This window comes from Convolutriloba macropyga, chromosome 3 (genome assembly GCF_964194025.1).
Source record: "Convolutriloba macropyga chromosome 3, txConMacr16.3, whole genome shotgun sequence".
NCBI lineage: Eukaryota > Metazoa > Xenacoelomorpha > Acoela > Convolutidae > Convolutriloba > Convolutriloba macropyga.
Genome location: NC_134470.1, coordinates 76,084,994 through 76,101,068, shown reverse-complemented (window position 1 = coordinate 76,101,068; position 16,075 = coordinate 76,084,994). Strand labels below are relative to the sequence as shown.

The window sequence follows — 16,075 nt, the reverse complement described above, 5'->3', positions numbered from 1 at the left end:
GACTTTCTCCAACGAACTCATTCAAACGCTTGGAATACTCCAAACCTCAATCCGAAGTAACAATTGGTACACGAATCCAATTGAAATTCAAGTAGTTACGGATGGTCACCGTTCATTGTTGGGTAGAGATTTGTTCCCTGCCCTCGTACTTTCAATTCAACAATCTAATAGTCCAAAGACAGTTAATCAAGTAGAACACGACCAATGTCCAATCAAAAAACAGACTGCAACTGATTTTCCTGACTTAATCTCCAGAATTGGTAAGTCCAAATTAAATACAGTTCGTTCAAAATTCCATAAAAACTATACTCCATCAAAAAAGTCTTCGTGTCCATATTAATTTGTTAGACAAAATATCTGCTGAATTGAAAAAACTATCAAATCAAGGACATATTGAAAAGCTAAACGAATGCTCAGATAAAATTTTTATTTCTCCGATCGTCATCACAGTTAAGAAAGACAAATCTGTCTATTTAGCTCTCCATTCAAAAATTTTGAATAAAACAATTCATAAAAATAAGTATCAAATGCCGAATATAGATAGTCTTATCGATTCTATTTCACAACACATCAACAATTCCAATCACGATGACAATTTTTGTTTTTCGACAATTGACTTAAAATATGCATATAGCCAACTAAAGTTACATCCGGATACTTCTCGTCACTGTAATTTTAATATCATTCGTGGCGACTCTACTGGTACGTATAGTTTCGAAACTGGTTTTTACGGTCTTACAAATATGCCGGCGGAATTTCAAAAAGCTATGGATTGCATATTAGTTGCTTTAACCAATACATATTGTTTTCGTGATGATATAATTGCAGTCAGTAAAGGCAGCAAGGAATCGCACAACAAATACGTTTACAATTGCTTACAAAAACTTGATGCAGATAGCCTTAGAATAAACCTGAGCCAATGTCATTTTGCAAAACACCAGATAAACTGGCTTGGTTTTACATTCTCCCACAGTGGTGTTAAGCCCATAAAATCAAAAACAGCAGCTATAGCAGAAATCAAGGCTCCAAAAACACTGAAACAACTACGGTCATTTCTATTTAGTGTTCATCATTTAAGCAAAATTATTCCTAATCTGGAAAAAATTTGTCACCCTCTTCGACCTTTGTTAAAGACAAATTAAAAATTTATTTGGACTGAAAATCATCAAACTCATTTTGAACATATTAAAACTATAATTGCAAATGCTACGAAAATACTCGATTTAATTCAACACTGGAAACGCGAGTCAAATGCGATGCAGCTAGACAAGGTCTAGACACCGCACTAGAACAGTTGGAATGTGAAGGGTGAAGAACTGTGGCTTCTGCGTCTCGTTTTCTTAATAGCAACGAAGAACGCTACAGCATTAATGAATTAGAATTACTTGGTGCGGTTTGGGCCATCGAGTTTTTTAAATTTTATCTTTTTGGAAAAGATTTTACTGTCTTGACAGATCATAGAGCACTCCTTCAGTTCTGAAATCTCATCGTTCAAATAAATCATATAAAAGTCGATTAACAAGGTGGATTGACCGTTTGTTACCTTTTGATTTTAATATAGAACATATCCCTGGCACTCGTATGGGAAGAGTTGATTATATTTTGCGCCAATCAAATCAGAAAGCAAAAAGCATCACTCAATATGTTGAGGAATTTATGGTCGCTAAAATTTCCGCATTCGCAACGCAATTACCACTTTATTCAGTAACTCAAATCAAATTCCATTCCAAAAGCAGTACATTAACTCCAAACGCAAATTACTTGTAAACAAGACGCGAGTCCGCTCGCAAAAATTCCCCAAACACGACGCACATATTCCACATTCCTCAAATAATTCGTTCACTACTAAAGCAAAAGTAAATAATGATAACTCAAAAATCATTTCAAGCTTCAATTATCACTCAAATCACTTGCTCAAAATTAATACTGTATCCGCTCCGCAAATCCAGATCACAAACTCTAAACCGAATTCAGTAAATAATTCCGATAACAAAATCAATTACATGATAATGTCTGCAAATGAGTCCCCTCGAACCCACCCTCCTACATCTCCTCAAACTCCCGAGTGACATTTCAAACACACTCAACACCGAATACGAATACGACTACGAGTGTCAACAACACCCAGACTTCCTCATCGCCGGAAACTAGGGACATTGAGCTTTCCCGGGAAGAAACTTTCTAAAATAGCCTCAATCAGCTATTCACGAAGTCCTTTCTAGCGGTCCTTACAAGCAAGGATGCAGTCCTCAGAAATCCGGGACTGTGTGATACAAGACGATGAGGCCAGATGCAAGGATGTCAGCCAGTACATCCATTCTTTATGGAAGGATCTTCATGTGAAGTCCGGTTGTCTTTGTGTTGACGAACGCGTCGCGATCACTAACTCAATTAAAGACGCTTTAATCGAAATGATTCACATGACACACCCTGGTAGTTGGGGGATGATCTCGTTAGCCCAATATGCATGGTGGCCATATATGCATAGAAAATTTTCTAGCTAAAACATCTGATTGTGTTCCCTGGACCGATATCGTTAAGAATCTCAAACCTGTCATCCCTAAATCTAAATTGCATCCACAAAAAGTATGTCAAGAACATAATGAGGAGATTCAAATTGACTTTGGGGCTCCGATACTGAATGAAGAAGATAAAGAACTTTATTTTCTCACATGTATTGACCGCTATTCAAAATATCCTACAGCTGAAATCTTCCAAAAAGCTAATGGTGCTAATGTAGTTAAATTTCTGCATGAATATGCATATAATCAAGGGATTCCACGAAAGATACGCTTAGACCGAGCAACCTGTCTAGTAGAAAAACAAGTCACAAATTATTTCAATGAAAACAATATTAACATTCTTGATGCTCCTGTAGGCGACCATAGAGCTATTGGATTATTGGAGCGAATGATCAAAACAATAAAATGGCGGTTATCTTGTTTGCAAGCATAACGCAAAGAAAAATTTTCCTTTTCCGATTCGATTAAATTAATTATTTCAGACCTAACTTTAACAAAACAGAAAACTACAAAGATAACACCATTTGAAGCTCACTTTGGTCGTCCTGCAAATACTCCTTTAGAGAATAATACTACTGCTCCCTCAAGTCTAAATTTAATTTATGGAAAAAATATTAACTTCCATTTAGATGCTGATACTGTTCCTGCGGAAGACTTCCTGGATGATGAAGGGTAGATCAATTCAGATAGAACTGATCTGGAAATTGAAAAGACCGTGTGCCAGGCACAACAAGATGCAGGTCGCCGCTATCACGATTCTACTGACAAGGAATCGCGCCTCATTAACCACCCGAAAATAGCTAATCCCAGCCCTAGGACTGAGGCATCTCTGAAAGTCAAACTCGCCCGAAAACTTCCTCATAAGAAATGGCCCAGAAACAACTGGCTGGATTGTATAAAGTCCTCAATTTCGGGTCATACGTCACTAAATCCTCGCCCACAACAACAATAATAAATGGACCAGGACGATCGCCTGTCAAAGTTCGAGATAGCGATCTTGCAAAATTCGGAACTAAAGCGGAAAGGGCAAAAAATTTCTGGACATATGCACAACGTCGGCCAGCCCCCTATGGGCAAACCACAGACACAAAAACAGCAAAACACAGTAATGACTTAAAAAAGCATAAGCGGAGGGAAACCAATTTTCGCCATCGACAACGCGATACATTGTCAGTAGTTTCCTCCGTAAACTCAAATGTAACTCGAGCTCTGACAGTTCGGAAACCCTCCAAGCCTCAGCCTAAACGCCGCCGAATTACAGCCTCTCCTAATGAAAATGAACAAGCACCACAAAAACAGCCTGGCCAACAACAGTACCGCCCCACAAATACAAAGCGAAGGTCGCAAACGTAACCGGACTCAATTTTATGGTTTCTCGGAGGCGGACATTTCCCCAACAAGCTCATTGGCATCTACAAGTTCCTCAAGAACAAAGAAACGAAAAAACTCTCTACCTCGAATTCGTTATTATGAGTATGAACAAGAAGGGGAAATGTCAGTATGGGATGCTGAAAATGAAATTCAGTGATTAAAGAATAGTAAAACTTTGCAAACTGTTAGTAAATGTTTAAGTTTCAAGTCATTCATGTATTCGCCCTGCGAATCCAAATTTAGTTTGTGTTTCATAATTTATTTGTTACATTCGTTTCTCAGTTCCAGTTCACATTATCCATATGCATATCTGACGTCCTTGTCTTTAAATTTATCAATATGCATTCGCGTTGCAAATCCATAAAATTATACATTTTCATTTGTGTATTTCAACATTCGCGGTGCTTTTTGACCCTATGTTTATGTTAATTTCAATTTTTGTTCTTTCGTTAATTCAATTTCATCAAAATGCATACTTTTAACTTATATGTTTTGTTTATAAAATTGTAAATACATTAAAATTTTTTCCTGTCATCGGGGTAATGTGATACCTATGGATACATAATTTTATAGAGAAACTCATATGTGTACTAAATTACAAATTACCCTCAAATTTTAATAATTATATCATACATTTTATAACTAAGGATATGATAACTTTTATTATTCACATATATAGATATTCCCGCTAGTCTACTAAATTATTCCATAGATTGTTCACACTATTTATATTTTACTAATCATATCCTTTCTTAATCTGCTGAATTCAAGCTGCCTTTCTAAACGCTCTTCAAATTCAAAAGCTAAACTTAGCCTGGATTCGCTGAGCGGTTCCATTCAGTAGATTTAGCAAAGTTCACTTTAAAACGGATTCGCCCCGCGATTCCACTGTATAAATTAGTCAACGTATTCGCAGCGCGGATACCATTCAACTAGCTAATCTCTCAGCTATAACAAAATGCAATAAAAGGAGATCAATTGTCGGACACAATTTTAGTAATAAAAAACGTTTTTTAATTATCTACAGTTTCCTATACACAAACAATCTGCGACAAAATGTTCAAAATAAGTTGAATGCAATCTAAAATTAATTTCACAAAAAACAAAACAGAGGCCATTTGTAATAAATATAAGTAACAGTCTGTCATAAAAGTTGTGGCTTGAGCTTCTTTCTCCTTCAAGCAGCTCAAAAACTTAAGAAAAGTAAAATTGAAAAATATCATCGAAAACAATGACAAGTTTCAATTTTAGGAAACCGTTACAATTAGATAATAAGATATTCAAACCTAGCAGGTAACTTTTCGGGGTAACAAGTTTATTGGGAAGTTCAACAACACGCTAATGAATAATGTGGAAGTCATATATCAGGAAAACTTAATAGAATTGTTCAAAAAGCTATTTTAACAGCGCATTTTCATCCAATTTCTCAATTAGAAAACGATTATTTGTAAATCGTTGCAAAATACGCGGAATTGGTTATTAAGCAAAGACAATGGCCATAATCAAGTAAAAAGGACCACTGCAGCTCCTGTAGTTTCTAATGGAAAGTTTACTTAAATCAGCATATGGAAAAAAATTACCAAATATTTAGCAAACAACAAAGATAGGGTTAAAAACTCAGATTTTTTCCAACGCAAAAATTGTCATGTATGTTATTTTCACAGTTACATTGTTGTTTGCACCCTCGTTATCAATTGCAACTTTTTCAATTGCATTGGTTTAAAGAATATCTGATTGTTTTCCTGGTGGACTATGTCAGAGCTTCTTCCGCCACGCTCACGACTCGCACGAGCGGTTTTTATTTTCAATTTTATATTCAATTTCAGTTTTAACTTTAGGATAAAATTTGAAAACATCATTGAATTCAGTAAACAAATTTGCCCATGAATTTTAAGTTAAATTAAATTGCAGTTTCTCCTTAACATACCAAATACGTTTCTTTGTCGTTTTGTTGTTTTGTGATTTTTTTTACATTTTGGCATGCCAAATAAATTTCTCTTCGCCGTGCTATCAACTGCTTGTGCAGTAATTCTGATTGCTCTGAAATTAGTTTTTTGGAGGCATTAGACAACTAAATGAATGCAGCGGAATTTGCTGAAATTAATTTCCAGTGTCATCTATTACAGTACTACCGCTGTCATTAACTTTAATAACGATATTTTGGTTTTGTTTTTTTTCTAGTATATTTTAACTGTATTTGGGAGTGACTGACTTCAGTAAATATAGACTGCTGGAATTACGCAGTCTAACACATTGTTTTCAGTATCACTTCTAAATTATACCAGAAGACTTAACCGTTCGGAAAACTTTACCTCAACTCAATTTAATAGACGTCACGCTTGTTAAATCAAAAGTTATGAAATGAACTAAAAGTTGGGGCTAAAAGTCACACAAAATCCACATTTTTGCAAAAAAATCTTTTCAACGGTATGCTTAATTTAGCCTCTTTAAGTGAAGTGTAATTGTATTATTTTCCTTGTTTTTTTGTTTCCAGGCAATTCAGGAAACTTCAGCCGATATTCTTAGAAGACGCTTTCACTGGCATATGTGTTCACAATATTCCCTTCACACCCACCAGACATCTCAATCATACAGACTTTGACACCTCTCCCGAAGAACCACAACACAATATCCTCAATCCTCATCAAAAGTACGCCATACATTTAGGCCAGGTGTACTTTCGTCTAATTCCCCAACTGCACGATGCCATAGAGAAATTTGGAAGTGAAATGTCGGAAATTAGGTTGATCAAGGGACGGAAGAAAACAGTGTCTGTCAAAGTCAAATTATTAACCTCGAAGTGAAATTAGCAGAAAAGATTATAATTTAACTACTGGGGGTCAGCAGGTCAGAATTGGCATGAACAAGAAGTGAGTAAAATTCCCTCGGATTCGTAAGCAAAACCCCTTTTACAACACTAAGATATATGGGAGAGAGAAATTTAAATCGCATTTTCCTTGTTTTTTTCCGCCATTTTTAGGCAAATTTTTCGACACTATGAACTTCAAATGAGTCCTCTAAGGTATTACTGAAGGAAATAAGGACTTCTCAATCAAGAACCGCTAAGTTTGACCTCTACACGGCTCATGATATTAAATTAAATTTGACTCAAATTGTAATGCAGTGACTGTATTGAAAAAATAGTATACAATATTTTGTAGACAGAAATTTGGCGCATCAATGTATTTTGCGCATAAATTTGGAGCATAAATGTTTTGTTTTTAATAGAAGAAAAGTTTTTCTATCAATCATCATTTGGTTAATTATAATATATTTACTTTCGGCGTAATTGCGGTGGAATAGCATTAGGTCACATTGGCCCATTCTCATCAGCCCTTTTCCTCATGATTCATCACAGTCCACAGTCCAAACTGTTCTTATCACGAATAGCACTGCTTTTTTGGATGATTGACTTTACTAACTTTACGGAGGCTAAAATTTTCACGTGCAGTTAAAATTGGCAAGGCACTGATCAACATGAAGCTATTTTTAAGTGAGAGTTCACCCTCACAAAGACAGCTTCACTGAGGCAGGAGTACAAACCATCGATCCCACATTTGACACAAGAAAAGCTGGATCTTTTCCCTATGTGCCCCCTCCCCCCCCCTCCCCCCAGCTTGCTGGTTGCATATTATTTGCAACCCTCAGAAGCACGTGCCATATTTTAACTTAATGATTTATCATGTAATGGCACGTGCTCTATAACAGGCGAGGGGGGCATAACGTATTGGGTCCGAAGTTCTTTACGGAAGACTAAAGAGAACTGAAGAGTAGACTGCAAAAAGAATGGCCTCCGGATTATATAACACTTCAGAAAAAAATTGCAAAAAGTAAGCTTTTTCGGCGAGCAAAATTTTTATTCACTTACGTTTCTTTTCGAATTAGTTTTCTCGTACTTTTTTAAAAATAATTTTTCAGTCCGCACAATTATCAACATAGGAGATGTTGGTTCTGTTGCGTCTATTTATGTTTTAATTGATTAAAAAGTCCTGAAAATTTTGCGAGGGAAATGATTGAAAGCTAAGAATTCCGTTTCACTTTTACTAGATTTCTTTTTGTCAAATTTTGCTTTATCAGTGAAACAAAGAATCAGTATAACATTTGATTAAAAATTCTGCTGAAGAGACCAATGTTAAAACGTGATTTTTTATTTGATTTTTGATTGCACAAGAAATTTTGTTTTGTTTCGGATAAACAACACAGATAATTCTCTTCAAAAATTAAGTAGTTATGATTTTCGGGATCTAACGCATTAAAGTTGCCGCTCAAACGAACAGAGAAATAATAAAAACAGCATTTAGCGTGTTTTTTTCTCTGTTTAGTTCAGAAGAAAAACCTCGATCCAACAAACAGAGGTTTTACAGCCATCATATTGTTAGTTGTCCACCCATCTTTTTTATAGCTGTAATCGTTCAACTCTAAAAGTATTCAAACTTCTCTAGACCAAAAATTACAATTTAGTTGTTAAAATGAAACTATTTTTTTGTTTTATGTGATCTGCAAACAAATTTTGTTTTTCTGACCACCACTATTAGTGGAATCATTGTCTCTGACAAAAATCAAAGATTAAAAATCAAATTAGTTTATTTTTTTGTTCATTTTGTTATCTTTCCTATGAACTTCTCGATTGGATAGCATTTTTGCGCTCTAGAGAAGAATGCGCCGTTCACCACTTAGTTGTCTGTTGAGTAGTAAAATTCTTATATTGGGATACCAACGAAATAAACATAAAATTTTTGTTGCTTTTGAATGGTTTATGTACACTGTTACTATTTTTCCTATTTTTTGGCTAACTTTCTAAAAAAGCGCAAAATTTTGTATGTTGAGAGGGAACAATTACTTATCAATGTAAACTCCGTAACAAGCAGTTTCCTTAATCTCCCAAAATTAGAAAAAGTTCCATCTTTGATAATTACAGCACAGATGAAAAAATTGATCGTGGAGAACATCGGAGCAGAAAAAATTTTACAAAGTAAAGCAACTACATTTTTCAAAAAATAAGACCATAGCGCAGATAAATTACAGATGAGATTAGAATCGTATTTGAACGGTTTAACTAAATTTTAACATGGTTATGCCCCACCAGGATCACTGACACATCCTTATCATGAAAAAAATCTAAATTCCGAACAAATTATTCTCAGTGTTTGTTGTTCTAAATGGCAACAGTGATTATATGTTTACTACTTATTATCACGAGATTTCCAAATTAGAACGAATTGCTAAGTTGCACAAGTGGGTCATAAAATCAAAATTAATCAGAAGTCATCAATCAATTAAAACAAATAAGAAATAAAGCTAAATCAAGCGTGTGCTTGAAAATTGTTTTTTTTTCATTTGCCGATTCAAAAGAATTGGGTTTGGTTTTTATATCTTGGGAATTGAAATAGTAAGCCACTAAATATAATTAGCAGAAAAACCATCTGTATTAAATAACCTGTTGAGAAATATGTGCTCTTCTTCAAAAATAAAACATTGTTTTTTTGCACTGTCATCACCACTCGAAGTTACAATAGTAAAACAGACTACCACTTTCATCTAAATAAACTGCAAAATTCTAAGTTTTATATGTTTTTAATAAAAATGCTCAGCAGAGATTTGGACTTTGCTGATTGCAAGCAATCCAATTGTGAGCTGAGTTAGAATCTAGGAGGTTAAATTTGATAATATTTTGTTTGCTTGATCATATTGAGCCCGATAACTTTCTTATTTTCATTTCTCACAGATGATGTCCAAATTCATTTTGTACATCTCTGATTTTGTCCCCTGGTTTGTGTATTATTCCCATTGAATGACCAATTTTTCCTACAGTAGCTTTGTAAAAAAATCTTATTGAAGTACTACTATTCTGTCCCCCCCAGCTTAGTGAGCATAAATTTTTCATGACCCCCCAGACGCACGTGCTATTTTCTTACATAGTAACGTGCTATATAACAACATAGAATTTGTAACTGGGGGTCATAAAAAACACGGGAGGGGGGGGACAGAACCGATCCAGTCTCAGTTACGGTTTTTTTGCAGAAAGTTAAAACTATTTTAAGGCAAATTGTTGTTTGGGAAACAATCCAAAATGTTTAAAAATGTTACAATATTAGAAACAAGCTGGAGAGATTTGAGTGTCAGATTCAATCGTTAACTCAATCTGCTCTCTTAATGGAATTTCAAATGTGATTGGGTATATTTAAGTTCAAATTATATCTAATATTCTTCCGCTTTAACAAATTCGGAAATATATTCATAATTAACTGCCATAAAACAATTGACTACTCGACTCTGCTTGAAGTCACTGAGAACTTCGGTCATTTATTGAGAACCGCTTTTGTGGTTCCCGTTGTTAAACCAAAATTTTGATGTGACTTCTGCAGCGTCATGTCGCGTTGCTTAAAACAGGAAACTTGCGAGTTTGAAAAAGCCAGAATTCTTAATCGAAGTCGGCTTCGGGCTATTTATATCCGGCACTTCCGGTACTTTAATTTTTGGTAATGTCAGTTTTTGGCATCTTAAAACTTATAAAAAGTCACTGAAATAATCTGTAATTGATCTAAAACCGCGGTTGGAGATATAAGACAGAATTTTGAAGTTATTTTTTTGCAGGAGTCACGTAACCTTATTTGAAACGCGAAATTGCGGTTTTTAAACCTAGCACTTTATGGAGGAAAATTTTCCCTTTTTGAGCCTGGAAAATGCGTGTTCAATTTCTCGTGCTAAGTCATGATTCGTGGAAACTATGGCAAACATTGATACACAAATTCCTGTCCGTGATATCTTAGCCACTTGTTTGCTATCCATTTCACCCCCACAATTACAGGACAGGCAGCGTGCTCCGTCTCCAAAACCCCAGTACCATCACGCCACAAGTTGTACCAAAATAGAGCACCCCCTTTCTCGGGTTTCACAGCAATTTTGGGACGCAGAAAAGCTGTCATTCCGCCCAATTCCACATTTGAGAGGTAAATTAAAACAGTTGCAACCCGGTTGCCATTTTTGAAGAACTCCTCAGCAACGTTATCGCCTCCGAAGTCGTAATGAGCACCGTATTGTCCTCCGACTCCGTAATTTGCGACTTGTAAATTATCAGCTAGTTCTGTGGTCAAGTTAGTTATCTTGTTTATTCGTGCTGAAATTGATCTGACTGTGGGGTGAGAGTCATCCGAAAAAAAATTGGACTGGCTAAAACGGATGTCGCTGTACTCGTAGCCTTTGGTGCCTGCGACCGAAGATCTGGCTAGCCCCGGCAGGCTCAGTTCTTTAAGGTCGTCAATTTCGGAGTCCAGCAAGAAATCATGCCAGAATTCTAAATAAGGCTTGTCCAGAATTATCTCTCGTTTGATTGGCTGGATAAGTAAAGCCGGGTTATTGTTATCGTGGTAGTTGCATTTTGCCCAAATTTGAAATGATTCGGAATCCACTGGGAAATGTTCAAAATTTTGTGATTGCAGATCCGAAACGACACTTTGCTTGCAAATTGCCAACTCGGCAGGTTGGAAATCTTCAGAACTTTCTGGTCTTTGCAGAACCTTGCCTGCCATATAATCCTTGATAAGCCCAACATTTTCCATCAAATTTGAGTTATCGGGCGCAATTTTCAAAGCTTTCAATGCTAAGTCAAGTGCGTTGTGATAATTACCCAGTTTCAGTTCGCAATAGTGGTGCTGGTCGTAAGCATATCCGAGGAATAGAGTCGCGTTGATGTCAAGGAAATTCGCCTCAAACGAGTTTCGATTATAAGAGTTCTCACAACATGAAGAGTTATCATCGCGGTTTGCCGAGGAGTTCTGCAGCATTCGGCTCAGTCGCTCTTCGGCCAGTTGGAAATATTCTGAGCAAGCCTCCCATTTCTTAATTTGATAAGCCTGAGTTCCTGAAATCAAACATTTATGGTGCCCAACTAGGTTTAGGTTCGCGACCCTGCCAGCTCTGATCATAATGAGATTCCAGACTCAGTCATTGGGTCGCACTTTATCCCCCGTGTGATCAAAGTCGGTCTGAACAGGGGTGGCTTGTGTCACCCACCTCAAATTGGGTGCCACAAAGCATGGATATCTGAGAAAATTATCCTTTTAATATGTCTTTTAGTTAATAGAAGTTTTAATAGAAAACAGTGCTTTTGTTATTTAATGGAAAATGTATATCCTACTTTTGAAGATTGGGGTCAGGCAAGCCGAATTCTGAATTAGAGGTCAAGCAAGTCGAAAATTTTTGAGATAGCCTACTATAAACTGTCCCTGGCTTCACAGCAATAACCGGCCCATGATTTTCGCATTATATCACATAACGGAAGAGAAGCATAGCAATGGAAAACGATACTCTAGTTCTTTTAAAGATGACCTTTAATTTGTTTCTCTGATGCACTGGAATATATGGATATTTTCCGTTATTGAACTCAACGTATTTTTGCACCTTCCGTTTATATGTGTTCCAGCATATGAATGGTTTTCAATACTATTTAAAGTGACGTCTCCTCAAATAGACGTATCATAAAATGGAATTACAACGAATCTTACCGGCTGTGATTTTGAAAACACTACATTTATGGTTTCATTTAATCTAAAATTGACATAGCCGCTGTTAAGGCCGTGGTTATTAGCTAAACAGAAGAACATAAGGCCAAACCAATCAGTGAGGTTAGAGTAGCATGAAAGGCAATATTGAAAGCTACATTCTATCGAAGCCAAATTGAGCGGTTCACTTTTGTCAACATACAAACATGGAAACTATTATGAGTACGTGACTATCATACGTGAAGTGAAACTGAAAATCAAACTCGAAATATCTCTATTATCAACGTATTAGCGTGACGATGTATGAGCGACTTCAAAACTTTGTTGAAAAACTGCATCAGGTTAAATAAGATTGCCTTGCAAACCTTCCTTATGATGACACAAATTAATCGACAACTTTTCTGTAAAGTGTACAATTTCTTATGACATGTGAGTTACACTGAAAAATTGACGTTACAAAAAATTTCTCACATTCCGTCGAAATCCTTATCTTCAGCCAATCACAGATCAAAGACGCAATTTTGACATATAGAACCACGTGACTAGAAGCAGAAAAAGCTTGAGAAACTAATAAAAACAGTTGTAGCTTGTTGTTTGCTCACTTTCAACTTACAGTGCATATTGAAGCAAAAATTTTGAGTGGTATTTTCCTTGTTATCATGTCTTGTTTATGTAAATGATCTTAGTGATTGTACAGTTCAACTAGCTTAGACTTGTTGGTAAGAGGACTAACTTTGATTTTCACAAAGTTTCTTTCTGAGGAACAAAGTTACTAGGTGAGAGAAACTTGGCACTAGTTTATTTCTTTTTTGTTGCATTACTTGAATAACAGTTATTTTTAGTGCCAAGTTTACTCAATTTGCGATCGTTACTTTCGTAGTTAATCACCATTGAATTTTTCGCTAATGTGTTAAGATTGAGTTTAACAGAGAAAGGTATTCCCAGCAACACAGTTAACCAAAGGTTTATTATTCTTGTAAGATTTTAATGAGTCCAAGCAACGTTCATAAACCTATGAATCTTTATCTCACTAGCATTTGTAGTTTAGGAGATATTATCAAAGCATATAATTTTGCGAATAATTAATTTTTGAAATTTTGAGTTGGTTGATTAACTGATGTGAGTTAATATGTTTTTCAAGGTAATTGAACAAATAGTTGTTGGGTTTAATTGAGTATCACCTTCGGCAACGCTAATCTACAGTATAAGATTTTGGACAAATTAATTCACCAAAATTAACGCGGAAGCGTAATGTTCGGACAGATTTGAAACTCCTGAAACGAATGGTGGGTGTAAAGCTTTCCTTGTAATTGAAGGGAGAGGAGTCGTGGCAGCTCTCTTTTAGGTTTATAGCTATCTTACTCATTTGGCCATGGGCATCATGCCTCGCGGGTCATTGGTCTGGCTCAGTCGCTTGAAGGACTTGTTATGATTCTAAACAACAAAATGTGAGACCAATTTCACAAAAAAAGCCTGTTGTTCTCTTTTGGTTTAGCAAGATTTTTGATCAAATTTATGTTACATACATATTCTATTTTAAAACATGAAGAAATTGTTGACCAATCAGGGCAATCAAAAAACAGTTTCATAATTTTCTTATTTCTGATTGGCCAGCAGTCAGAATAAAATTTTGTGCTCAAGTTTGGACTTCGGTGTACGGAAATCGACACTTTGTTGCTGATAATTTCAACACAGTATTGGAAGGATTCAAGTATTTCAAGATTTTCGGAAGAAAAATTAAAATTGGTCTTATTTCGGTTGCAAGATTTTTTTTTGCAGAATATTTAAGCTTTTTTAACTCTTCAACTACTAAGGGGGCTCCCTATAAAGATGTAAGAAAGACACTTTTTCGTATGTTCAATTCAAGTAACGTTTTATCGGCCAAATCAACGTTTTAACTATAGTACGTACATAGCAACAAGTGTTTTTCAGACGGCAAAGTCTTTTTGCTCATTTAACTGGTATCAGTCTATTTTTGATACTTGAGATAAAAAGCTGGTCACCATTCTATTCGAAACCGTGCAAAAAACGAAAATTATTAATTTCAAACGAGCCTTACTTGATAGGTTTATTTATTAGGTAGGTTTAACGAAATTATGTTATTTGCACTTTTTCCGAGCTTTGTACGTAAATTGGAACGATTTCTATGCGTATTTATATACTCGATTCTGATTGGCTAAGAAAAATGACGCATTTTGGTACTTTTCTCGCTTAGATTTATTTAGTTACTAACATCCTCCGGCCCAGAAGAAGATGCTGGGAGAATGGGTATTAATTTTACAAGCGGGCGAACGAGCGATCCGGAGGACGTGCGCAATAAGGCGGAGTGTGCGACGCTGTCGGAACCGTAACGGAGTTTAGTGATCCGACCAGTGGGGTAGTAACCCCTTGGGTTGGTCTCTTCAACTACCCAAACCAAATCACCGGTCTTAAGGTGATGCTCGGCAGGCGTCTGCCAGTTGGAACGTCGGTTCAGCGCCGGTACATACTCTTTGATCCAACGAGACCAAATAGCGTTAGCGTAAGACTGCGCGCGGGCGTAACGCTTACGGTGATCAAACTCATCTACGCCAATGATTGAAGGGAGACTACGGGCTTGGTTACCGAGAAGAAAATGGTTAGGTGTTAATGCGCCTAGGTTGGACGGGTCAGCGCTTACGGGCTTTAACGGACGTGAATTAAGTGCGTGTTCGACGAGACAAAAAGTAGTGTTCAAAATTTCGTCCGTGAGACGACGAGTACCAAGGATGGTGTAAAGTATTCGCTTAAAACTAAGTACCAGCCTCTCCCAGATGCCACCTTGGTGTGGCGCACTGGGCGGATTGAACCTCAACTTAATGCCTTTGTGGGCAAATTCCACGGCGATGTTGATGGCGTTTCAGTTTTCGATGTTCTCGCGTAGTTCTTTTTCCGCACCAGCAAAGTTTGTACCATTATCAGACCAAACAATGGCCGGTGTACCCCGACGGTAGTCGACCCCGGTGTTCGTGAAGGGTGGAGACTGGTATGCGAGTCTTTCTACTGGGAGGTCAACCATGATTGGTTGGATAGTGGCAGCTCGAAACCTTCTGCACGTGACGCAATTGGATTTAATTGAACGCAGTGATGACCGTAATTTGAGGATGCTATAACGTTCTTGTAATTTAGCCCGCAGGTAGTCAATGCCTTGATGATGATGTTTAACGTGGGTGTGCCTAAGGAACAACTTTACAAATGCATGTAGTGCGTCGAGAACGATAGGATGCCTTACATCAAAGTCAACTTCGATCAACCGTTTGATGCGGCCGGCTGATCGGATTAGAATATTTGGCCCAATAAAAGGAGAAAACAGTGCAATGCGGCTACTTCGTTTAACGGATTTGTTTTCGAGGAGATCTTTTCTCTCCGCATTAAATGACTCCCCTTGCACAAGATGAAGCTCGGCTTCGTCAAGCTCCGTCGGGTCTATGATGCTACCATCGGCATTACGGTAACATTCGTGGGAAGGAAACAGGCGGAGTGCGTGTGCTGTTATCCGCAGCAATTTTTGATAAGAACTGTACTTATAAAAGGGAATTAACTGCGGGGGCGGTTCCTTAATTGACTTGGTTACGGATGCGGCCAATGATGAATTGGTTTCGTCAGTTTCCTTAGCTACTATACCAAGTTTGATGTTATTAACTACTTCAGTGCTTGGTTCGG

General features: G+C 36.8%; 2 protein-coding genes across 2 annotated transcripts in view; one reads left to right on the top strand and one right to left on the bottom strand.

Moving 5' to 3' along the window:
• Positions 1–6,844, top strand: part of LOC142336465 (cytochrome P450 1A2-like) — a 69,288-nt gene extending 62,444 nt beyond the window's left edge. The window contains exon 8 of the mRNA XM_075385319.1: positions 6,388–6,844. Within this exon, the coding sequence (XP_075241434.1) occupies positions 6,388–6,697 (310 nt within the window). The 3' untranslated portion in view covers positions 6,698–6,844. The remainder of the gene's footprint in view (positions 1–6,387) is intronic.
• Positions 6,845–10,410: 3,566 nt separating this feature from the next.
• Positions 10,411–16,075, bottom strand: part of LOC142336743 (prolyl 4-hydroxylase subunit alpha-2-like) — a 30,779-nt gene continuing 25,114 nt past the window's right edge. The window contains exon 4 of the mRNA XM_075385652.1: positions 10,411–11,754. Within this exon, the coding sequence (XP_075241767.1) occupies positions 10,619–11,754 (1,136 nt within the window). The 3' untranslated portion in view covers positions 10,411–10,618. The remainder of the gene's footprint in view (positions 11,755–16,075) is intronic.